The sequence below is a fragment of the Pygocentrus nattereri genome, chromosome 17 (genome assembly GCF_015220715.1).
Source record: "Pygocentrus nattereri isolate fPygNat1 chromosome 17, fPygNat1.pri, whole genome shotgun sequence".
NCBI lineage: Eukaryota > Metazoa > Chordata > Actinopteri > Characiformes > Serrasalmidae > Pygocentrus > Pygocentrus nattereri.
The window spans coordinates 11,022,954-11,049,367 of NC_051227.1; the positions used below are offsets into that span (position 1 = coordinate 11,022,954).

Below are 26,414 nucleotides of genomic sequence, written 5' to 3' on the forward strand. Positions count from 1 at the left end.
GCTGGATTCTCATAAAGTCCTACAGAGACACGCCCTCTGCAGCTCGCTGTACGCAACACCCGAAGACGTTAGGAGACACGTCTGTCGTCAGCATTTACTTAGAAAGCTTTTAATAGAATACACCTGGAGGGACCGGCTGGGCTGTTCATAGGTTATAGCAGTGTGTATTAAAACCTGTCTGAGTGTGTGTGTATATGTATATGAATGAATGAATGAATAACTGTGTGTGTGTGAGTATGTATGAATGAATATGTGAGTGTATGTATGAATGAATGAATGAGTGTGTATGCATGAATGAATAAGTGTGTATATGTGTGTGTGTATGAATGAATGAGTGTGTGTATGAATGAATGAGTGTGTGTGTGTGTGTGTGTGTGTGTGTGTATGTGTGTGTATGAATGAATGAGAGTGTGTGTGTGTGTGTGCGCGCGCGCTGAAATGAGAGCAGGCCTATAGGCCACTGACCAGTTTGTCAAACACAGTTCACAGTCCTGGTCAGTCCCGCGAGTCCTGTAGGCCTAAAGCTGAAGTGTTGCATCAACACAACCGCCTGTTTAGATCAGCTCGCTGCGCCACCTGCCGTCCGCACGCTTAAAGTGCAAACCCAAAGCTAAGCGCTGTGTAAAGTAAAGCTGAAGGTCGAGGTGAAACGGATTTACTGCAGAGCACATCAGCGAAAGCTAACAGCCGTCTTTATACACACTGGCGCGTGGGAAGCGTCTAGAGGCAACCGCGGAAAGGCGGAAAAACTACAGTGCCCATGATGCACTGCGCCGCGATGACGTGTAACACGCGCCGCTGTCGTTTATTTTGCTGCCCTCCTGCTACCGGACTGACTTTCTCTTCACATTAAAGCCTCACAAGTCGCTAAAATCGCATTTAACGGCACTGACATATTTAATTTCACGGTAAGGATTAAAGTACATTAACATTTGATTGTATACGTGGCTGACCGCTCGTGTGCGGGATTTGTAGTTTCAGAGCTCCTGGCAGGCGTGCTGTCCTCTGTGCTCGAGCTCTTATAATATTAATGCACGTTATTGAATATGTACCACAGATGAACCCTCGGTCATATAAGTGTGTCTATATGTGTTCATTCATATATTAATATCTATCAATACGTGCTGTTCTCTTATTAATATCGACTTATTCGTGTTGACATCTCGTGATGTTTATCTGCATATGCTCTGCCTTAAAGGGGAACTCCAGCGAGTTTTCAGAAGTTCTACATAATTAAAAGGTTTAGATCTAAACCGAGTCATGCAGAGTGGTCTGGTGTTAAACGCTCCATTTTTAGAGAAGCTTGCTGAGTCGGAACTGTTCACCATGGTGGTGATGGGAACCAGACGTCTGCCTCTAAAAGCTCACAAAAAGTTACCCCATGAAAAGGTTGTAAATACTCAGCTTGATGTCCGAGACGTTGTTTTATTATACTTTTGTGATAAAGGTTTGGCATAAAATGCACAATCCGTTTATATAAACCCATTAGTGGCGGATGGATACACATAGGGCATTTTGAGGCAAAGTAGTTCCCAAAGAAAGCTTATTTTTTTGGATCTGTGACTATTTAACTGTCATCTACAATACAAATAAACTTCGCTGGTGGTTCTGGATAGTAAATACAATGTGTATATCTGTGTCGTAGTCATGGCGATGCCTGGTTCCCATCACCCCCACTGTAAAGACATCTGATTCACTGCATTTCTCTACTGTGAACCATTTCACTGCAAACCACCCTGAATGGCTGATATTGTTTACATCTCAAGGACTGAATTATTCACAAAGTTTGAAAAGTTGGTGAAATTGCCTTTTAATATCTCCTGGTAATTCAAATTGTTCAGTTTTTGTTTGTTTTGTTTTCTCCAGTAATAAATCGTCTCTTAATATTTGCCTGTCTGTTGAAATCTGCACCCAGTACTGTGTTTGTAGTATTATTAGTAATATTATCTGCTTATATTTATTAATATCTGGTCATGAATCTTTTTTCTAGTTTGGATGATGCTGCTCTCCTCTGTGCCGAAGCGGCTGCTGCTGACGCGGCGCTCGCGCAGTCTGTCTCCGTGCCGTGCGCTGCGCACGAGCCCCGGCGAGGCCTCCAGGTGCTGCACACGGGAGCTGGAAATGACCCGGAGCCCCACGACCGCCACCGTCACCGTCACCCCTCAAGTACAGTACCACCAGCTGGCCAACAGGTGGCGCGTCAGCCTGGAGAACCGGAGGAGCTCATGGGCGGCGCTGGCTTCAGTGGGGCGCACCAATAAGTATTGGGAGGAGGAGGAGGGAGGGGGCAGCAGGGCGAGAGGGAGGGCAGCAGCTACAGCGGGGGCGCTGTCCGCTGCAGCCGTGGCCTTATGCCTAAAGAAGGACGACGACTCTAAAGGTGAGTAAAGTATGGACTTTCATTTCCTAGACTGTGGCTCACTATGTAGGGAACGAGGGCTCGATTTGAGACACGCCCCTCATTCATGTAAGTCCGTATGTGAGAACTATGCTGTTTAAAAGGACATAGGCAGTGGGGGTGCCGAGGGGGCTGCAGCACCCCCGATTTCTGGACCTGCATCTGCTAAAAACAATAATAACAACAACCTGTTTGGTTCAGAGTGAAGTTTGTATTTTTCTATTTTTATTCACATACTTGGGCGACACAGTGGCGCGGTGGGTAGCGCTGCCTTGCAGCGAGGAGGGCCTGGGTTCGATTCCCCGGCCGGGTGACCGGGGTCCTCTCTGTGCATGTTCCCCCCGTGTCTGTGTGGGTTTCCTCTGGGTTCTCCGGTTTCCTCCCACAGTCTAAAGACATGCAGTCAGGCCAATTGGACATGTTAAATTACCCCTAGGTGTGAATGTGTCTGTGTCTGTCTGTCTGTCTGTCTGCCCTGGCGACCTGTCCAGGGTGTATCCTGCCTTCCGCCCAATGACCGCTGGGATAGGCACCAGCACCCCCCCTGCGACCCAGAGGGAGAATCAGCTTATAAAATGTGTGTATTTACATACTTTCTAAATCTGCAGCAGCTGCTCTGAATAAGCTGATGCTGCATTTTCGTCACAGCAGGCCGAGTCACCTCCCTCCCTACCAGCTGGCTGCTTTGAGGGCGCGTCGCTAAAACACGTGGTTCAGAAATTAAGAGTATAGAAATAGAAGTTGCTTCTGAACCCCAAAGCGGCATTAAACTGTTTTTAAACCATTAAAATTCGACTGACCTAATAATAATGTTATATCTCCAGCTGACTCTGGGTGTGACATAATCGGTTACAGTACCACATATCAACAATCTGATTGGTTGCAGCTTGTTTAATTTGCATTTCGTCCAGAATGAGAGAGCAGAGAGCTGATGTGTGTCGAAAAATCGAATAGAAAAAAGACATGGCGTCATTGTTCACGTTACATACATGCTGCTTAAAATTTCAGCACCCTGAACTTAAAACACCTTTGCAGCATCCCTGGCAGTTTCGCTTGCCCAGGGGGTATTTTGCACACTGCGTGTAGGGCTAATCTGCCCCCCTGAATTCTGGGGTTGTAATTTTTACACTGTTCACCAGATTTAGATGTAAATACCCTCAAATGAAAACTGATAGTTCATTATTTGAAGCTGCACTATGTCAGTTTTGGGGATTTGGAGACCTCTCTGGTGGAGACCTGTAATTACACGCGACATGTGGAAGAACATTCTGCGATGCGAGTTGCGAGTCCCTTCCCTGAGTGGATAGATCTGATGGTAGCGAGCGTGTTGAAAGTTTAGCCCCGCCCACTCATGCTGGAGGTCTGAGGAATGTTTCGGCTGTCTGCGGTGTCTCGGTAGAGAAAGCTAAGCGAGCTCTCCCATTGGTTAGGACTTCAGGAGCTGGCCTAATGTCTCAGATTAACTACCAACATAATGAGGACTGTACAGTGGAATCAGCCAATCACGTTTTGAGTTTCAGTGGGCGGGACCAATATTGTGCGAATAAGCATCACTCTAGACCTTGTGGATGTTCTAGATACATCACTGACTGTGAATAGGGCTGTAGTCTAACCAAGTTTGGGTTAGTTGTTAGGAATGGAAGACTTCGCTGAACGACTCTGTTTGTTGATGTTTGATACGAGTTTTAAACGTTGGTAATCTTCATTAGCTTAGCGCTAACATACTACTAGAATCCCATAGGGATGCTAGCAGAATTTAGTTGTAATAGTCACAGCCCATCACTGCGCAGAGTTATTTTAATAATAGATATTATTTTCTGCTAACAGTAATAATAAATGTTTATTTACCTTACAGGTGAAGCTCTTCTGAATGCCGCCAGGTCCAACAACACTCAGGAGGTGCAGAGGTAAGCAGCTCATCTGAGGGAGTTTCGGAAATGACCTCTGCACATTTGTCACTCTCAGCAGGAGTAGAATCACTTCACACTGCAGGTTGGCTTTATCACCTTTGCTCCTGTAGCTACATGTCTAGAACTGCATGTAGGCAAGGTGCAAAGTACAGGGGGTCTTAGGGGGTCCTGGGTCCCCTAATTAACCTCCTGGATCCCCTGATTGTCTCAAAATTCTGGGGGGGGGGTCACTAAAAATGAACCTCTTGTGATTCAGTCCTGTCCGTTAGGTTACACGGGACGCTCATATGCAAATTCAAGGGAAGCTCATTGCTTAGCTGCTTCTCCCATGAAGCAGTCTGGCCTGGGCGCTCTAATGGCGCCTGAGTTTTGTGGGTTGAATTTTTACTTATTGAAAACATTGGTTAGCAATTTTTACACTGTTCACCAGATTTAGGCAGAAATACCCTCCTCTAACACAATAAACCCCCAAAATCACATCATTTTACACAGCATCAGTTTGTGAAAAGCCCAGTCAGCTGACTCTGGGTGTGAGCATAACACAAGCCCCTCCCCCTTCACGCCCACTTTTTTGTGATCCAACCAGATGCCTGTTTTTGCTTGTAAATAGTGGTGTAAATAGTGGTGTCCAGGAGAGATAGTAAATGAGAGACCCTTGGGTTTTGATTACTTAATTTCTGTTTATTTGCTGCGTCTGATGGGGCACATCACACAAAACCAGAAATTCTCTTTTTTGATATGACAGAGTTGCTGTAGTGTCCACTGGCCAATGTCCACTGTCACTGTTTGGATATGTATCATTCACTCTACACAGTCCGTATATGGAAAGTAAGGTTCAAAGACCTTCAAAGTTCAATGTTTTTGTGGTGATTATTATTATTATTATTATTATTATTAAAAATGCAAAAAAATTAAAATGAAAAAAGCTGTATATATTTTAGCTCCTCCCATATACATTTTTTTTTGGGGGGGGGGGGGGGGGGGGGGCAGCAAAAATGTGAAATGTGCTATAAGTAATGCGCAGGCCCCATATTGTGTTTTACAATCAACGTAACTGTGCAGCACTGTGCAGGACTGTGCTCGACTGTGCTCTCTGGAGACGACGGGTTCATTTATTTTCACTTACAAAATCAGCAAAAGTATGTTATTTGGTCAGGGGTGCCTAAAATTTTGCACAAGATTGTATTTGCGTAGGAGACCAGATTGTGACCGATGCTCTAACCACTAGAGGGCAGCAGTGGTTCATGCAACAGTGAGCACACAGTCACATTTAGGAGATCTGACAGGAGAGAGAGAGAGAGCGTAAGACAGAGAAAAGGTGGAAAAGAGTGAAAGGCGAAGAGAAGAAAAGAGACAGACAGAGAGAAAGGGGGAGAGCAAACTAGAGAGAGAGAGAGAGAGAGAGACAGACAGGGAGGGAGAGAGCGAGAGACAGAGCGAGAAAGAGAGAGAGAGCGTAAGACAGAGAAAAGGTGAAAGAGTGAAAGGCAGAGAGAAAAAAAGACGGGAAGAGCAAACTAGAGTCAGAGAGAGAGAGAGAGAGACAGACAGAGAGGGAGGGAGAGAGCGTAAGACAGAGAAAAGGTGGAAAAGAGTGAAAGGCAGAGAGAAGAAAAGAGACAGACAAAGAGAAAGGGGGAGAGAAAACTAGAGTCAGAGAGAGAGAGACAGAGAGAGAGAGACAGGCAGACACAGAGAGAGAGACAGACAGACACAGAGAGAGAGACAGAGAGAGAGAGAGACAGACAGACACAGACAGAGAGAGAGAGACAGAGAGAGAGAGAGCACAATGAAAATTGTCACTGTATGAGTTCAGTATGGCGCTGTACACACAGACCTGCAGTGAAGGATGAGCTGAAACACAAACATGACCAGCCTGGCCTGCAGAGGGACCGACTGACCTCACCTTCTCAGAAATGAAGCGCTCAGCCTGAACCTCTCAGCGCGGTGTGTGGTGTGAGGGATGAGATGGTGTTTCACCTTAACATGCCATCTGTTGTACAACCCTGTTTCAGAGAAAGTTCAGACGCTGTGCAAAACGTAAACAAAGACCAAATGCAGTGATGTGCAAATCATTTAAACCATATATTTCATTGAAAATACTACAAAGACAACAAATCAAATGTCAAAACTGATACATTTTTATTTATTTATTTTTAAGTATTTGCACATTTTAAATTTGATGCCAACAACATGTTCTAAAAAAGTTGGGACGGGGAACAAAAGGCTGGAAATGCTGTGTAATGTAAAACCACCACCTGGTGGTTGATTGGCAGCAGGTCAGTGAAATGATTGGGTATAAGGAGCATCTCAGAGAGGCAGAGCCTTTCAGAAGTAAAGATGAGGAGGGTTCACCACTGTGTGAAAGACTGTGCCATCAAATAGAGCAACAATTCAAGAAAAACGTTTCTCAACATAAAACAGCAAAGAGCTTCTGCTTTTCATCGTCTACGGTACAGAATATCATTAAAAGATTCAGAGAATCTGGAGAAATCTTTGTCTGTGAGGGATGAGGCTGAAAACCAGTATCTGCTGGCCATGATCTTTGGCCCCTTAGACGGCACTACATTAAAAACAGACATCCACAAATGCTGTTAAACCTCTAAAATACAAAGAAGAAACCAAATATAAAGAGGACCCAGAAACACTGCCACCTTCTCTGGGCCTGAGCCCATTTAAAATGGACTGAGTTGAAGTGGAAACGTGTCCTGTAGGCCGACGAATCAACATTTGAAATTCTTTTAGGAAATCATGGACACTGTGTCCTCCGGGCTGAAGACCACTCAGCTTGTTATCAGTGCACAGTTCTGGCCTGGGTGATGTGCTCATCTGTGAAGGCTCCATTAAAGCTGAATGATATAAACATGTTTTAGCAACATCTGCTGCCGTCCAGACGACGTCTTTTTCAGGGAAGGCCTTGATTATTTCAGCAGGACGATGTCAAACTACACTCTGCATGTAATACAGCAGCATTGCTCTGTATTAAGAGTCCAGGTGCTAAACTGACCTGCCTGCGGTCCAGACCGGTCACCTCTGAGAACATTTGGCACATTATGAAATGAAAAATACGACAAATGAGCCCCTGAAACTGACAAGCAGCTGGAATCAAGTTATAGCAGTTGGTCTTCAACTTGAAATATGTTGCTGAAATCAAAGTCAAAATGAGCAAGTATTAAAAAAAACGGTTTCAGCGTTTGATTTGTTGTCTTTGTACTATTTTTAATGAAATATAAGGTTTAAATGATCTGCACATCATGTCATTTTGTTTTTATTTACATTCTGCACAGTGTCCCAGCTTTTTTTAGGAAACAGGGTAGTAGTGAATGTACTGGAATAAATAGAACATAAAAAGGAGTTGTAGCTCATTGCATATTTTATATTTGTAGTATTTAAATGTTAAACTCAGGAAAAGTATAGAAACTGCACTGAAATGTACAGAGGAATGCCGTATTTAAGTGTTGAGGAAAACTGTGCATTTAATTCGACTGGGGTGGTCAGACTGCTGCATATGACTGAATGGACCAAATTCTAGATATGGACATGAGTGTGTTAGTACTGACAGAGTTGATCTGGCCAGTTTACCTGACCCTGTTCTTATATGAGCTTTGTCCACACTCATATCAGATGATGTCCACCCCACCCACACACACCTGTCCCCCACTTAAGACGGCTGGTGGATCGTCTGCACGTATGTTGGAGATAAACCGTTAAACAATGCGTGCAGTGGAGTGAGTGAAACCCGAGAGAGAGAGAGAGACAGAGAGAGAGAGACACAGAGAGGTATAGAGGGGTACAGGAGCGACTGTTCCACTGTGTTTTTGTGAGTTTTAGGCCAGAGGCCTCTGCGCAGATGGGTGTGTGTGTGTGTGTGTGTTTGTGTGTGTGTGTGTGTGTGTGCTGACGGACACCAGATGTGTTAAGTATTGTAGTTTGAGGCCGTCTGGCGGCTCGGGGGGGTTATGGGGCGCTGGGGGGCACAGGAGGCTGTGTTGACTGTAAACACTCAGACTGTTCCTGACAGACGGCAGCAGCACAGATCACTGTTCACCTTTACTCACCTCACATTTACTCACCACTTACCTTTACACCTGATCTCACTCTGTCTCTCTCTCTCTTTCTCTCTCTCTCTCTCTCTGTCTTTCTGTCTGTCTCTCTCTCTCTCTCTCTCTCTCTCTGTCTTTCTGTCTGTCTCTCTCTCTCTGTCTCTCTCTCTCTCTCTCTCTCTCTCTCTGTCTTTCTGTCTGTCTCTCTCTCTCTGTCTCTCTCTCTCTCTCTCTCTCTCTGTCTTTCTGTCTGTCTCTCTCTCTCTGTCTCTCTCTCTGTCTTTCTGTCTGTCTCTCTCTCTCTGTCTCTCTCTCTCTCTGTCTCTGTCTCTCTCTCTCTCTCTCTCTCTCTCTCTGTCTTTCTGTCTGTCTCTCTCTCTCTCTCTCTCTCTCTCTCTCTCTCTCTCTGTCTTTCTGTCTGTCTCTCTCTCTCTGTCTCTCTCTGTCTCTGTCTCTCTCTCTCTCTCTCTCTCTCTCTCTCTCTCTCTCTGTCTCTGTCTCTCTCTCTCTCTCTGTCTCTGTCTCTCTCTCTCTCTCTCTCTCTCTCTCTCTGTCTTTCTGTCTGTCTCTCTCTCTCTGTCTCTCTCTCTCTCTCTCTCTCTCTCTCTCTCTCTGTCTGTCTCTGTCTCTCTCTCTCTCTCTGTCTCTCTGTCTCTCTGTCTCTCTCTCTCTCTCTCTGTCTCTCTCTCTGTCTCTCTGTCTCTCTCTCTCTGTCTCTCTCTCTCTCTCTCTCTTTCTGTCTGTCTCTCTCTCTCTCTCTCTCTCTCTCTGTATTTCTGTCTGTCTCTCTCTCTCTCTGTCTCTCTCTCTCTCTCTCTCTCTCTCTCTGTCTCTCTCTCTGTCTCTCTCTCTCTCTCTGTCTCTCTCTCTCTCCCTCTGTCTCTCTCTCTCTCTCTCTCTCTCTCTCTGTCTTTCTGTCTGTCTCTCTCGGTCTCTCTCTCTCTCTGTCTCTCTCTCTCTCTCTCTCAATCTCTCTCTCTCTCTCTCTCAATCTCTCTCTCTCCCTCTCTCGCTCTCTCTCTCTCTCTCTCTCTCTCTCTCTCTCTCTCTCTCTCTCTCTCTCTCTTTCTCTCTTTCTCTCTCTGTCTCTCTCTTTCTTTCTCTCTTTCTCTCTCTGTCTCTCTCTTTCTCTCTCTCTCTTTCTCTCTTTCTCTCTCTCTCTCCCTCTCTGTCTGTCTGTCTCTGTCTCTCTGTCTGTCTGTCTCTCTCTCTCACTCTGTCTGTCTGTGTCTCTCTCTGCCTTGCTGCCTCTCTCTTTCTCTGTCTGTCTCTTTCTGTCTGTCTCTCTCTCTGTCTCTCTCTCTCTCTGTCTCTCTCTGTCTCTCTCTGTCTCTGTCTGTCTGTCTCTCTCACTCTGTCTGTCTGTGTCTCTCTCTGCCTTGCTGCCTCTCTCTTTCTCTGTCTGTCTCTTTCTGTCTGTCTCTCTCTCTGTCTCTCTCTCTCTCTGTCTGTCTGTCTCTTTCTGTCTGTCTCTCTCTCTGTCTCTCTCTCTCTCTGTCTGTCTGTCTCTCTCTGTCTCTCTCTCTCTCTCTCTCTCTCTCTCTCAGGTTGCTGGCAGCTGGAATGGATCCAAACTCTCGTCATCGTCTGGGCTGGACGGTTCTTATGGTGGCTTCCATGAACAGACACCACAAGTAAGCGTGTGTGCGTGTGTTCCTGGTTAAGTGAGTTGGGTTTTTGTTGTGCTGGTGGTCTTCAGTTCAGACCACTGGCTGTGTGTTTAAAGCACTGCAGTGTGTATGAGATTAGGACAGTAATGAGCCTTAATGAGCCTCATTAGCTTCCAGAGTTCCTGCTGCTGTAGTTCATTCAGACTAAACGTGAGTCAACGTTAGTAATGAAACCCAGTTTCACAGGCCGTTTGCAGCTCAGACTATCAGAAACATCTCGTATTATTCAGCCGTTTAATACTGGGTGTGATGTTGTTTTGCAGTACATTGTCTTGGTATTTGGCATGAAACCATAATAAGGTTCTCTGTCCAGTATGAAGAACATCTAATCTTCAGTAACTTATTAACAGTAGTTGAACATTTGTAAATATCGCAGCCAGTGGGTCGGTCAGTCTTCCGTCCAGTTTGGTCTAAAATAAATAATTACTTTTAATTTAATAGTAATTATTATTAATCAATAATAATTACTTAATATTGAAATACATAACCTCAGGGACGTGGCTGGTGTGTCAGGACTCCATTCCCTTGGGTTCTGTCAGGGCGGTAGCGTTCCTGGTTCTTGGATGGAAGATGTAGTTAACAAACTGCAGATATTTCTTTCTTTAATCCTCAAAAGTTCAGAATCTCTCGCGCCGCTGATTCTTAAAGGAACAGAATATAAGACTCGCTTTGTTGCAGGTAAATGCAGAAGAGGATTCCATCATGATGCTGCTTCTTAAACATGCGTACCATTTCTGATATATAAAACATTTTGCGATACTTTCTAACATTGTCTGCCGTTGTTTTGAATTCTAGCGTATATATTTATTATTTATGTATCACTGCTGTCGTAACAAAACCTCATATCTCCAAGATAATAACTTTACAGGAGGAAAAAAAACACACTTTACTTTTAATGGGAGTCAATGGAACCAGAATATTTTTCCAAGTCATTTTAAAACGTTTTTCCGGTCCTTTCTCCATGAAAGTGACGCACAACATACAGAGAAACAGGCATTTTCAAATGATTTCAAAACTGAAAAAATAGAGATGCGAGGATTTCTTCCGACAGCAGGGATATACTTACAATTGCATTGTAATTAATACACATCATATTTCTGTGTATGGACGTTTGGACACTAAGGCTTTTGGGTGTCTCAGACAATTTTAAGCATCGTTTTGTTTTACTGGACAACAGTGGAGGATGCGCTGGGTGTAGAAAGCTGATGCAGCATGGGCAAATGAAAAACGGTGCTTCCAGTTCTCTTGCTTACTCCATATGTTTAAGATCTACCCATGGTCATTTTGCTGCCTAACCGGGCCCCAGTCTGGTAGTGCTTCCAGTTCTGTGATATTCCTGGGCATCGCCAGCAGAGCAGCACCTCCTGGGGCACCGGGGGCTTAGTACCCTGCCCAAAGGCACAACCAGGCACGCCTCTAGTCGTGGGATCTGAATCCACAGCCTTCTGCTTCACATCTTGTACCTCGGCCTTCTTCTTCCCCATTCTCAGAAATCATGGCTTTCCAGGAGTCAGCCCCCTCCCTTTACCAAATTCAATTAACCCTGCCTTTCCAAACACTCGTACACACAGCCAGAGGACCATGGGGTGGAGAGGGGGGGCGTCGGAATCCAATTTAGGAAGCGAATGGCAGCAGGGGCGCGCCTCCTCTTTTGATTGGAGGGGTGTGGGCTGTCGCCCCTCAGGAGTGAAACAGATGCTATTTTGACTGGGCAAACACAGCAGAGACCTCCAGACATTCAAAGAGAAGACCTCCGAAACATTGACCCCCACCCCAATCCCCCATCCCGATACAAGCTGTGGACGTTCAGAGACCAGCAGAGGAGTAAATGAGTAGCTGATTTTAATGTGGGGTGAGAATCAGAAATGTTGACTAGGACTGCAGTGATGGATGCGGCACTGCTTATTTCCATCTGTTTATTTGTTTGCTTATTTATGTGTTTATGGAAACACATTTCAGTGTGCAGTGTAGGGAGGAGGCAATGGAAGAGGACTTGACACACAAGGAGGAACCCACCCTCCTAGAAACACAGTTCAATAAACAAACATCTACACTAAAACTACAACAGCAACAACGTCAACAGCAACAAATGTCCTGTTTTAGACTGTGAGTGTGGCAAGGTCACACACCTTTAACTCCCCACGGCAGCCCAGAGCAGCACCCCCCTTAAGGACTGGCTGTCCTGGTGACCCACACAGCCTGAACAAATTCTGTGAAATGCATCACTTGCGCCACAGCCTCTCTGCAGCCAGAGTCTCGGCCTGCCCAGCGTCTCAGCCAGCACAAGCGCTGTGTGGTGCCCGCTCCTCTGCAGTGGGTGCCCCGTCCTGTCTCGGGGCCCTGCGCTTTCCACAGTGGTCCCTCCTGGCCTGGCACAGTCCCCTTTCCCCAGGGGATCCACAGGGCTGGTCCAGGGCAAGCACAACAGTCGTTGCCACACCCAGACCCAATTTGCTACCCTAATATACTGCTCCTTCACCATCCAGGGGTCCTCCCACAGTGCTTGGGGCAGAGTCTCTTCCTGTGGCGTGGGGTGTACAGCCACACCCGTATCCCCAGTGAGAGTGGCCGTCCCTGGCAGTGCGAGTCGTATCACCTTGGCATCACTCTGGTGATTCCTAGCGAACGGGTGCATGACATGGAGACAGTGGCAGAGCTCCTTGGCGTTCCCCAATCTGGGTATGCTTTCCTCCTCGAGCGTCCAGCTGAAGCACTCCACGAGTGAGGCATGATGCAGCTTAGCAGTGGGCCCATGTGGCCTCACATCTGCACAACTGGCTTTCTGACTTTCCTGTGTCCTCATCCGAAGCTCGCCAGCTCACAGCGTCAAGTGTGGGGCTACTGGGTGCGACAACAGCAGCAGTGGCATTCCTCTTAACTGCCCTCACCCTCAGTTTCTGCTCCATGGCCTCTTGCTTAGCCAACGGGAGTCGGTGGGGATGGAGCTGAATGCAGCATCGCTGGGTGCTGATGCTGTGCTAGTGTGCAGTCTTTCTCCGTGGCCACGAAGGTCACTTTCACAGCGCAAGAGGTCTTCTGTCAATCCCAACTCGCTCTGCTGCTGCGGTCCACACACCGCTTTCAATGGTGGTCAGACCTCCTCCTCACTCAGCGTTGCTTCCCTCCACCTCTTCTGCTTTCTGTGTCATCCACTGCGTCGTCGGCTTCTGACTTACGCAGCTGACAAATGGGACCTTTGTCTGTCGCAGCCACGTAAATGGACACGGCAGCAGCTGGTTTACAGTCAGCACTAAGAGTGAGAATACCCATTGGGTTTTAGCCACTTTGACAGGCTAGTAGTTCAGGATAGAGTAGCCTTTGAGCTCGTTAATTCCTTTAAGGTGGAGAGGTACATGCAGGGTGTTCTAGGGCAAAATAGGCAAGCATTACATTTAAAAACTCACAAAGACACGTTTTGGTAAATGAAGAGCTTTGGGAGGCACTACCATGCCAGGTCCATTCACCATTCACCCACTCCTCACCAAACCACTCAGAACGAGTGACCCCTGCATTTCAGTGACTGGTCTATGCAGAATTTTTGAAAAATTCCCTCTAAATCATTTGCGCTTGTTTTTTGTTGCTGTCAGTGAGAATGATTGCATCCTGTTTGCCTGTATGCACTGTGTTAAGTGTTTTGTTCTGAAGGATGAACTCTCTTGTAAATATTTATGACAAAAATAATAGATTTCCATTCATCTTTATGAGTAAAGAGTGCGTTTATTTCCTTCTCTCTCTGGTGACGGAGTCGAAGTCCTACTGTTGAGACAGTAGATTAATGATGTTTCTATCAGTGTCTGTTTGAAACGTATCACTGTTTTTTCTAAATATTTCCAGAAAAAAACCCTCACACACACACACAGACACACACACACACACACACACACACACACATACACACACACACACAGCTGCAGGGTGTTTCTGCTTTCTGTGTGTGTGAGTGCGTGTGTGTGTCTGTGTGAGTGTGTGTGTGTTTGTCACACACACACGCTCTGGGCGTCTGTTATGAGCAGTATAACTCACATTGCTGTGACGCTGATTCCGTCTTCCTGTCACTCAAATCCCCCTGTGACCAATCAGAGCTTCAAGGCAGATAAAGGACCGCCCACTCTGAGAAATGCATCATTAGAATGGTCTCTGTTGTTTTTGTTTGTGTCTAGCTGCAGTTAAATGCAGTTCTTTATTTTTCTTTCTCTTTTCTTTCTGTTTCTCCTCCTAACGTTTATTATGGACACTTATCGTATTTTCTAAATGGTAACCTACCACGTGTTCAAACGTATTAGAGTCTGTTAATACTATTGGAGCGTAGAAACTATTAATACACTGTATGGTCAAATGTATGTGGACGCCTCTCCTAATTATTAAAGTGTTTCAGCCACACTCTTTGCTGAAAGGTGTACAAAATCAAGCACATAGCCGTGTAGTCCCTATAGGCAATAGAATCGTACTGAAGTCGTACTGAACAGTTCAGTGACTATAAATGTGACACTGTCATAGGATGCCACCTGTGCCATAAGTCAGTTTGTGAAACTTCTGTCCTGCTAGAGCTGCCCTGGTCAACTGTAAGTGCTATTATTGTGAAATGCAAGTGTGCAGCGCAACAACAGCTCAGCCAAAAAGTGGTAGACCACACAAACTCACGAGTGCTATAGCTCACAGTGCTTACACGATGTTGAACACTCGCTAGAGAGTTCGGAGTTTGGTCCAAACTGTCTCTAGAAACAGCATCAGCACAACAAGTGTGCCTCGAGAGCCTTATAAGGTCTGCATGGCCGAGCAGCTGTACACAAGCCTGAGATCACTATGCGCAATACCAAGTGTTTGGAGGAGTGGTGTAAAGCACACCATCCGTGACCTCTGAAGTCATGCTTTGACTGATGGCTGGGTTCAGTGGTGCCAATAGAAAGGGATGTCCACATACTTTTGGCCATGTATTGTAGCTGTTATAGCCAAGTCAATGAATGATAATATAGTACAGGTACAGTATAATATAGCACAGTACACACAGGCAGGTTAGGTGAGTGCTTATTTTGTTTCATCGTTACTGAAAGTAGCTAAATGCAACAAAAGTTTTTCTTTGTTTTCCTTTTTTCTTCTTAATTAATTTTTATAAACCTCTCTTTTAGCCCTTGGAGTTAAACATTCTATTTTTGTTACTGTGCCTTTTATTACTGTGCATATACACTGTGATACATGCAAATGAGCTCTGTTCTGATTGGCTGTCCTGTATTGTACATTCAAAAAGCATTCCAGGCTGAATATAAGTCTATTGTGAGCAGGTGGGGCTTATTTGCTTTAGGCTGAAATAAATCTGTATATGTAAATGGGAAGCTTTTTGCAACATCACAGAAACGGTGAGCTCAGCACTCGTAAGCAGTGGACATGTTTCAGTGCTGAAATTGCAAAAAAGCTGAGGATTGTGTTGATTTTCATGCACATTCTGTGGACATTTAGCGCCATAGTTTTTGACATGTTGGCTCAGTTTGGAGCGGTAATGAGCGTTAAATTGGCCGGTGCTGAGGAACAGTGAGCCTCGGAGTGGTAAGAGGAGATCACGGCGATGTTATCTTGATGGTGACACCAAGATGTGTTTGTGTCTCAGTGGGGAAGTGGTGGAAAGTGTCCGTGTGTTTGTTCTAGCGTGATAAGAGAGTGTCAGCAGTGGAGATTTGGGCCTCTCTGGTGTTGGGATATTGGCTCTTGGCAATGAAGTCCCCAGGGACATCCTAAGCTAATCTAAGAGTCTTTCTGTTCATGCTGTGGGAATTTTCGCTCACATATTTTGCCATATTCTTGTGTCTTATGTTAAGATCTACCTACAGATTTTCCGTGATGGTCAAGCCAGGGGGCAGTGAAGGCAACTCCAACAGCTTCAGCTTTCATTTCGTGAAGTAGTTCATGGTATGTTTTGAATTATTGTGCTGTTTTAAGTTTGGCGAAGATGTAGGAATTTACTGATATTTCGTGGGAGCCCTTCTTTCATCTACCTGTGTAATGTTTGGTAGCTACACAACCCCAAAGCCCAATAGATCCACCCCATACTTAACAGTTAGCAAGGTGTTCTTTTCATCAAATGCTGCTTTTTCCTCCAAGCCTACCTTTGGGTGATCGTGGCCAGAGTGTGCACTTTTACTTCAGTCCACAGCACTCGTTTCTAAAATGCCGCTGGATCATGTAGATGTTTTGCATGCTTCAGATGTTGGCTTTTGTAAAGAGGTGGCAGGTGAGGTTTCCTTCTGATGTTTGTTTAAGCAACACTACAGAGTAGAACAGTGCACCACCACTCCTGTGAGGTAAACCTTCTGCAGGCCCTTTGCTGTCATACGGGGGTTTTGCTTGGCCTTTTTGGCCGACATATGAGCAGTTCTTCTACATTACGGTGCAGGCTGGGGCTTTTTTTGCATACAAAATTCTTATGGCAAATGCAGTTTTTACTTGAAGTATTTACACTCATTTTTTTAAATGAAATTTTATGTACCTTTTTAAAAAAAAAAAAAAAATTAAACCCACCTCCCTTTATTTGTATTTTGTTCCATGTATTTTTGGGCCTCAGCTCACCACAGACATTGGTCTTTAGTCCTCCAGGACAAAAGGTTTGGGCACCCTTGCTTTAATTTATAGGTAACAGAGTTACAGTGTCTGTTTTAACCAAATACGCTTCAAAATTTTAAGTGTTATAAAAATTCTACATAATCCAGTCTTTAAGATGTTAGCAAAGAGTTCGGAGTGGTTTGATGTAACTTCATGAATTCCTCACCATACTGGTGAAAGGAACCAGACATCTAAAGAATTTAGTCTCTGAAAGATTATATACAGAATAAGCTTATATACAAAATAGTTATGACTCCACTGCCTGATGTCTGAGAGATACTGTAGTTTTACAGTACATTTACATTTTGAGAGAAAGTTTTGACATCAAACATATATTTTAAAATCCATTAATAGTGGAAGGGTACATGCAGGGTGTTGTGAGGCTAAATAGTCCCCAGAGAAAACTTGTTTTTTCAGATTCACCACTATTTTACCATAAAATAGAAAAACTCTGACACATCGAGTTTCACTAGTAGTTTTTATTTGTGTAACAGATGTCAGGACACCCGGTTCAATCACCACCACTGTAAAGAAAATCCCAATTGGTACATTTTTTCTGGTGTGAATCATTTCACATCTAACTGCTCTAAATGATTGTTCACATTGTCAATTGCCAGCAATTAAATTGTACAGAAATTTGGTAAAATCGCTGGAATTCCCCTTTAAAATAACCTTTATACGTGGCACCTTCAGAATCTGATCACAGCTCAAGTCTGCCCACCAACTTCAAAACTCAGCAATGTGACTGTTGCGTTCGTTGTGGTGTTGAAAGAGAGAATTACTGGGATTCGGGCGGAGAGGGATGTCTGTTTGCTGAGCTTTGATGTATTTGTGCGTGTGCGCTCTTCACCCGAACTCCCCTTCAGCCCCGAGGGGTTGTCCATTCACGTGGACAATAACCAGCGATGGACTGGAACCCTTGTTGACCGTTCCGGCCGGCTGCCGCACGGCCTCGCCCAGAGAGAAAGGAAGAGAGAAAACACACGAGCGCTAAAGCTTTTCTCCTTCCTGAAAGAGAGAAAAGGAGGTGGAGTGGGGCTTCTGGAGAGAGGGATTATCCATCCTTTAGCAGAGATAGGAGGGCAAGCCAGTGAGAATGGAGGGGGATTATGTCGGAATGGGTGGGAATGGGGCATGTATTACTAATGAGGGGAGTGGGAAGAGCTCGGAATGATGAACTGAAGGCTGGAAAATCAGAGACGGAAATGGAGGCATCAGAAACATACAAAGTAATGTGCGATGCTTACCACTGGAGTTTGATGCGTTAAAGTTTTCACTGTTATTTCTATTTATAATACCCTGAACAGAAACACCTGTGGATGTTTTCAGATCTGAAGCAGCTTGATCTTCTCCTCTCTCTGAGATCAAAGCTTTCAGTGCTGTTTATCTGATGGGGGCAGTTTTGGTGTCTACCAGCTCTTCCAGGTGGCTGTTAGGAGTCCCATTTTCTCTGTAGCCTTCAATAATATTTTCAACTATAGCTTTAGTAAATCCTATTTTGACTTTTCCTTATGCTATTCCTTTATTCCTTATGCTTATCCTAAAGTGGATTTCCTTGCGTCTATATAAATATTCCCTCAGAATTATTTTCAAATATCTTGAAAAATGCATAACTTGTGCTTAATGTCTGTTGTGACTGGAAATTTAAAATGTCCAGGTCCAAGACTTACTTTTCTTTCCTCCAGTCAACCTCATTCCCGCTGTCACTGGACACTTCAGCACACACAGGTGAACACACGTTGACCCATGCGGCTCCCACCACCTGTCTCGGGTACAGACACTCAGCCCTGGACAGCTGGACGTCTCTGTCCAGGTGTGTTTGTGTGTGACTGTCTCCCAATCTGACAACGGAAGAAAGCGCAGCCTGGCTTCCCCCGTCGTGTGTTTTGTAAACAGCAGACGGATCGTAGAGGGAGGAAGCAGGTGTGGGTGGGTATGGGTATAAACTTTTTAGCATCATTGAACGTTTGCATTGTACCTGTACATTGATATGTTCATGGCCTGAGAGTTTTATTAGCTTTATGTGCTTTATTAGAACATTCCACTTGCTCTCGGCTGCTGTTGGCACTAAACCTCGTATCTCCATTTTAGTCGTTATTCAGTTTTTGGCTTAATTTGAAAAAAAAAGCCTGTTGCTCTTTACATTTGTGTGCAAATTTCCTTATGAATGCACCAACAGGAACGGCCCAAAATGGCTTGGAAAAAATTCTGGTTCCACTGACTGACATTAATAGTAAAGTATGTTTTTTTGCTTCTCCTGTCAGGTCGTCATTTCAGATGTACTAGTTTTTGTCCTGACGGCAGTGACAGGCTGTTGGGTCATTAAATGCCAAATTGCCTGCTGCCTGTCCAATCAGATCACAGATCTTCATGAAAAAATTCACAAAACCGTGCAGAATGTCAAAGCTGTGCTCTGAATGGAGTTTTGGTTGTGAGCGTTTGTCCCATCAGGTTCTAAATGGCATGAGATGTTGATTTCAGAACGACTGAGCGGAGTGTAAATGCACCGCGTACAACGGTTTTACTTCAAATTAGGATTTTTATCTGAGTTAAAGTAATAAAAGTTCTAGTTTTCTAAACATGACATATTTAACGCTTCCGGATTTTGCCATAAGGTTGACTTGGCGAGTGTGACTAAAGTAGCAGGTCACTCCTGCATGACCATTTTTTTCCACAACCCATTAGAAATAAACATGCTGTGTTTGTCACTGTGTGTTAAAGGCCGTTCCGTCGTGTCATCTGTTGATTACACAGGTGAAATGTGTCGTGCTCTGTTCTTATGACTTCATCGTCAAAGGGTTGATGTGCTCAGTTAACCTTTCACTCACGCTTGCTATTGCCTATGCTGTTTTTTTTTTTCAGTTTATGTTTACGGCATTTGGCAGACGCTCTTATCCAGAGAGATTTTTTACACAGGTAGGTGAAGGTGGTGTTAGGAGTCTTGCCCAAGGACTTTTATTGGGGCAGTCGTGGGGTGGAGGCCCATGACTGAAGTGTCCTTGAGCAAGGCACCTAACCCCCAACTGCTCCCCAGGTGCCGTGGATAGGGCTGCCCACTGCTCCGGGCAAGTGTGCTAACTGCCCCCTAGTGTGTGTGCTCACTAGTGTGTATGTGGTGTTTCACTGCACGGATGGCTTAAATGCAGAGGTGGAATTTCCCTGCTGTGGGACTAGTAGAGCAGCTCTGCACCACATTTCGCGGTTGACTGGACAGATGTGGAGTATAAACTGCACGCTGTCATAACTCTACACTCCAATATCAGTTATCTGTTCTAGCTAAGATGAACAAGCAAGCTCCTTCAGCCTCCGCTGAAGGCAGGGTTCCTCTCTGCACGTTACCTTCCTATCACCGTGTTTTAGTGTGTCGCACGTCGTTCGTGGTGCACAGAAGTGAGCAGCTGCATAGCGCCCTGCGGAATGTTCTCCTGATGCTGAGAAGGCCTATGAGAAACGTGAACTCGGCGCTGTAATAACGCGTTTGATACAAACATCGGTCTATATAATTGTAATAAGTCCTCCAAGAGGAGTTAACCATTTAAAACCCACACATTTTTGAGTTCAGGGGGTCTTTAAGAAGTTTATTGAGCCTCCCTCTGCTTCTGCTTTCGTTTAGCCAGCCCGCAAATCTGCTCCCTGATGCTCATGTGCTTTCTTGCTCGTCTCTTGGTGTGTTTGATTTTGAGCTTCAGTCAAGGGTCAGGCAGTTCTCTGACCCCGCTCTCACACATACAGTGACAAAAGGGGGCTCCCAAAACGTGACCCCCTCTTATATTCCCGTCTCCGCTGCTTTTCTTTGTGATTATTTGCAAATTTGTCCAGCACCCCAGTGGAACCCCGATTTAGCCTTTGCCACTGTTTCCACTCTAAAATGCGTCTGGGGCGAGTTTCCCAGAGGCGTCGCAGCCCGAAGGTCAACGTAAGGCCCAGAAGTGTTTTAAATTTAGAGAAGAATTGTATTCATTTGCGATATAACTCAAATTTCAGACGGGTTTGCTTTGAATGAATTCTTTTTTGACACTGATCAGCCCTAACGTTAAAACTACACCTCCTCGTTTCTACACTCACTGTCCACTTTATCAGCTCCACTTACTGTATAGCTGCACTCTGTAGTTCTACAGTTACAGACTGTAGTCCATCTGTTTCTCTGATACTCTGTTACCCTGTTCTTCAGTGGTCAGGACCCCCATGGACCCTCACAGAGCAGGTACTATTTGGGTGGTGGCTCATTCTCAGCACTGCAATAATACTGACGTGGTGGTGGTGGTGGTGTGTTAGTGTGTGTTGCGCTGGTCTGAGTGGATCAGACACAGCAGTGCTGCTGGAGTTTTTAAACACCTCAGTGTCGCTGTTGGACTGAGAATAGTCCACCAACCAAGAATATCCAGCCAACAGCGTCCTGTGGGCATCATCCTGTGGGCAGCATCCTGTGACCACTGATGAAGGACTAGAGGATGACCAACACAAACTGTGCAGCAGCAGATGAGCTGTCGTCTCTGACTTTACATCTACAAGGTGAACCGACACGGTAGGAGTGTCTAATAGAGTGAGACACAATGTTTACAAACTCCAGCAGCCCTGCTGTGTCTGATCCACTCAGACCAGCACAACATACACTAACACATCACCACCACGTCAGTGTTATTGCAGTGCTGAGAATGACCCACCACCCAATAGTACCTGCTCTGTGAGGGTCCTGACCACTTAGAAACAGGATTAAAGGGGGCTACATGTGCACCTAGTCAGTAAGTGGACAGTGAGCATAGCAACAAGCAGGTGGTTTTAATGTTTAGCCCCGCCCACTGACGCTACAGCTGCAAGGAGTGTTTCAACCCAGGCTGCTTTTTGAATATCAGTCTTAAAGGTGCAGTAAGAAAAACAGCCTGTTTATATTTTGAGTACTAGTGGTGCTAGAGGTTGGAGAGTGGTAATGTGAGTGAGGCAAGCTGTGTTTGATACTGAAGGTTTAAGGGGAGCATGAAATAGGTTAAAGACGGATATCAAGCCCCCTTAAAACATTTTAGAAATCTTTTGATGGGCCGTGTGTCCTTAAAATGTTGGTGCTGAACATGATTATGGCCGTACACAAGTACACATACACACAATCATTTGAAGCAGTCTGTCCTCTGTTGCTTCCTGACCGACGGAAGCCAGATCGCCAATCAGAGCCAAACCTCGTTATGACAGAAACAACAGTTCGAAGCAAGGCCAATAGACCGGTTCCGGCCAGTGAGAGGTCACAGAGCGGTCAAAAGTGGTCTGACGCAGCCGTTGACTCCCAAAAGTTAGTTATCTGAAGTGACGATGAGCGCGTAGTGCAGTTTTACACACTATTTTAAATCCATTGCTCACTGAAACAGGTTCTAGACCTGATGCGCTAACTACTAACCCTAGTATCAGGTGCTAATCAGATGCACGTATTAGCTCACGCATTATCTAAGCCATGTATCCTTCTGGGTGGGGGGTGCTGGAGTCATTGGGTGGAAGGCAGGAAACACCTTGGACAGGTCCATTACAGGGCTGAACCAAACCAGGTCCTAGATATAACTGAGTAAGCTTGAGGTACAAACTCTGCAATACTGTGTAATCACTAAGGGTAAAAAGTACCAGGAATGTAGAATGTAAAACGATTGTGTTTGAATAAAGACTAGAGAGTCTTACAGAGTGCATACTTGTGTGTAACATTTATATATACATTAACATAATGTAATGTATGCATTAAACCCAAGCTCCAAAATACTGTGTAATCATGTTACTTCATTAGCCAGTGTGACTTTCCCAATAAATGTTGGCATTTCAGAGTAAGTTACTTGAACCGTCTCATAACTTGCTGCCGTACATGTTAGCCTGATTAATTATTTAGTACTTTGGAGTCTTTGCTTCATGCTTTAACAATTAATACCTAGAACTTGGGTGACTGTTAACTGCTACATGAGGTTAAACACTTTATAAGCCATGCAAAATGTTTTTTGGTGTTCTGTTGGCATAAGAATGGATGTCCCTGAAAAAGACAGCGTCTAAAAGGCAGCATATCGCTGCTGTCGGAGCAAAACCTATCTCTGTTTTTGTTGTTTTTCAGTTTTTGACATAATTTAAAAAAATACCTGTTGCTCTTTATACTGTCTGTAAGTTTCATGATGAATGGACCAGAAGAAACTGTCCAAAAATTACTAGGACAAAATTCTGGTTCCATTGACTTACATTTAAAGTAAAGTATGTTTTTTCCTTTTCCTGTAAAGTTAGCATTCTGGAGGTACAAGGTTTTGTTCCGACAGTGGCGATATGTTGCTCTAAAACGTGAATGTGTGTTTTCAGTGTTAATGGTGTTTTCACAGATGTGCAAGTCACCCGCTAATACCCCCAGTACCATGACAGATACTGGATTTAGAACTTTACGCTGGTAACAATCTCAATGGTCCTTTACTCAGTTCTATAAACAATGTGAGGTTGACTCTGCAGATCACAGCAGATGTTTTCTTCAGTCCATGTTTCTAAAATAATTATTATTATAATCAGTTAATGTTTGGCATTTCAGAGGAATTTAGTTAACCTCTTATTCTCCGGGGTGTATTTTGGTTTGTCCATCTGAAGTTACTTGCCCAAATATTAAGGCAACTTATTCAGTAACTGCATGAAATAAATGTACATTTTTATTTTATTTATTTAGAACATGTGTTTTATGATCTCCACATATCACTATACGCTCACAAAATTACTGCTGAAAGCCAAAAATCTCAGACGCTCTTTGTGTTATTTTATAAAAGTAATGTTTCCAGAGCAAATCACTGAAGAGACGCCGTCTGTTTATAGTTTATAGCCCAGATTTGGGGAAAATCGTTTTGAGTAGAAAAACAAACTGAGTTCAGCTTCTTTTATTATAAGGGTTTAAAATGACAGCACCGTCTATTAGACTGGAGAGAAGAGCAACAGCCTCACACGACGCCCAGCTTCTGAATGGAGCTTATGGAAAATTAACGTCATAAAGACCAATTTGGAACCACTTGTGGTTTGAAGCCTAACATGTTAGCCTAAATAAACATCTAGTACTTTGGAGTTTGGACTCCACATATTTTTTCCTTAAATTTTATATTCAGTTACTAAACAGTAAGTGTGCATTAAAATGTGCATGCGCAGGATGTGTTCACTTATTTTCATTTAGAAAATCAACAAAAGCCTGTAACTGGACTCGCAGATGTGAATGTATGCATGCGAGTCTCTCGGTCAAGTGCGCCGTGAGTGACATTGACCGGGTAAATACAGCGCGTGGGAAGTCGTGTACCTGAGGCGTGTGCATGTGCGTCCGGCGCTCACAGCCGTTTCTAAGGGAAACATATTTGTTTTGACGCTGCACTGATTCTCCCGCTCTGGGTGGGGAAGCATTTTCCGGAAGCGTTCAGTATGTGGTTTACTCCACAAGAGCAGCAGAGCATGGGAAGTGTGTACCAAGGTGGACAGGCGAGACGGACGTCTCCACGGCGACGGAGAGGGAGCCTCCCTTCCGCAGGCCTGATGGGACCTATTTCAATGATAATGTTCTTCCACCGGCGAAAACGACAAAAGTAAAAAGACCGATTCATCACTGAGGTTACACCAGTCAAAAGTTTAGACGCACCTGATTACTATTATGAAAAACAATTCAAAGATATTTAAGACGTTGTGGAGTTTCTTTCAGAGTTGTGCTATACGTGTGAAAGTAACATGATTAAATAATAAAAGCATGTTAACTGACCTCATTTAACATGAAAGAAACACCAGTAACCTTTACAAACGCATAACACTTTACTGAAGGGCGGCATTCATAAAGCTACATAGGTCATTTATGGCAAATGATATAAACCTGCATTAACACTTTAAAGACTCGGCCCAACTAAGCGTCAGATGTAGTAAATGCTGTGTTGGTCAGGATGACTCCAGAAGGTGTTATTGCAACTGACACTAGTTGGAATAAGCCTTTATAAATGATCATATGGATCACTCGACTGAATTAGTTCAAGGTCAGAGATAAAAGCACTGAATTTGCTCTTAACTGTGTGGGTTTGTATTTCACAGTGTCGTGAAGGTCCTGTTGGAGTCTGGCGCTGATCCAAACCTTGGAGATGAGTTCAGCAGTGTTTATGGAACTGCACGAGACAAAGGCATCCACTCTCTGGAGGGTAAGAGGCGCGTTACTTTTCAGGAAAACACAAATGTCCCAACTATGTTGGAAAACCTATGTTGAAAATGTATGCGAGTATGTGTGTGTATATGTGTCTCTGTGTGTGTATTAGGGGTTGCACTCCAGATTAAAGTCAACAGGTAAGTGATGATGCCCTGAATAAAACCACAGAAGAAGGGGATGCTTTGCAACAAGCGACTTTATATATAAATATATCCTCTTAAGGTGACTTTACAGAAGAAGAAAAATACGTTCTTAACTTTTAATGGAAGTAAATGGGGATATAAATTTTTTCCAAGCAATTTTGGACCATTTGTGTTGGGCACATCATATAGGGCAAGTGGCCTTTTTAGACCATGTGTATATATATATATATATATATATATATATATATATGGGACATATTGGATAACTAATACACAAGGCAAGCTTGAATTTTACATGGGACCTAATACATGTAGGTACTTGCGTATCGCTGCTGTCAGAGCAAAACCTTGGATCTCCATTTTTGTTGTTTTTCAGTTTTTTGCATAATTTGAAAATACCTGTTCTTTACATTGTGTGTAAATCTCATGATGAATAGACTAAAAGAAAAAGAAAACAGTCTGGTTCCATTGACTTACATTACGAGTAGAGTGTGCTTTTTCCTTCTCCTGTAAACTTATTATTTTGGAGATATGAGGTTTTATCAGCAGTGATTCATAATATATTTGTGGGATTTTCCCAAAACATATAGGAACTTATGTGTGTACTCCATGTGGGACATTAGGGCTGAAAGATCGCAGTTCACAAGAGCTGCAATTTTTATTGTCTAATACACTATCAACAATGTTGTCTTAGCAAGTTTGAATTAATCTAATTGCACAGATATTGTGACCTGCCTGTAGATGAGCTGCACCAATAAGAAGCTACAGAACACCCATGTTTTGTATATGTGACATCACAACCATCACAGCTAAAACCGGCTTCGTGCCAGAAAAGTGGATATTCTGCTCTTCTTGGCCGAAAAACAGGCCTGGGAATTAATTAATAGAAAACTGCTGCGTTTAAATCACAATACAGCTCAGAAAAATCGCAATTAGATATTTTCCCTCAATCGTTCAGCCCTGTGGGACATGTTGCATTTAGGAGCTTACCTATATAGTTCATATGGGACCTATATATGACCCCATGTTCTGATGTATAAAAACAGACGTGTGTGTGTGTGTGTGTGTGTGTGTGTGTATTTGTGCATTGCTAACTCTCAAATTCTTTCTGGCCATCATCATCATCATCCTCCTCATCATCACAGTGTCTGAATAATCTCTCCATAAAGCGGAGTGGCTCCCGTTTTTTAAATATGACCAATCCTCTCGCACTCTCTCTTCTGGAGAAGAAGTGTGTGGGTGTTATTACAAATATCAATTTACTCACGGACAGTATTATTACAGAACATCCAAACATGCGCAACTTATTTGCATATGTGTAATCGTTCCATTTTCCACCATGTTATTTTTTATTATTTTTCATAAAAAAACTCAGCCACCCAAACACACACACACCCTCACACACAGCAGTAGGAGACATATTTATATATGATATGTATATTACACACATTTGTATTGTTGGCAGTTTTTTGGGCCGTCTGGGAGGAGGCTTCCCCAGATGCAC

General features: G+C 44.1%; 1 protein-coding gene across 1 annotated transcript in view; it reads left to right on the forward strand.

The window, feature by feature from the left end:
* The first annotated feature begins 689 nt into the window (after positions 1–689).
* The window catches only part of clpb (caseinolytic mitochondrial matrix peptidase chaperone subunit B), an 83,101-nt gene continuing 57,376 nt past the window's right edge, over positions 690–26,414 (forward strand). Inside the window, exons 1-5 of the mRNA XM_037546713.1 lie at positions 690–908; positions 1,991–2,380; positions 4,254–4,305; positions 9,899–9,985; positions 24,659–24,762. Coding sequence (XP_037402610.1) covers positions 1,996–2,380; positions 4,254–4,305; positions 9,899–9,985; positions 24,659–24,762 — 628 coding nt within the window. The 5' untranslated portion in view covers positions 690–908; positions 1,991–1,995. The remainder of the gene's footprint in view (positions 909–1,990; positions 2,381–4,253; positions 4,306–9,898; positions 9,986–24,658; positions 24,763–26,414) is intronic.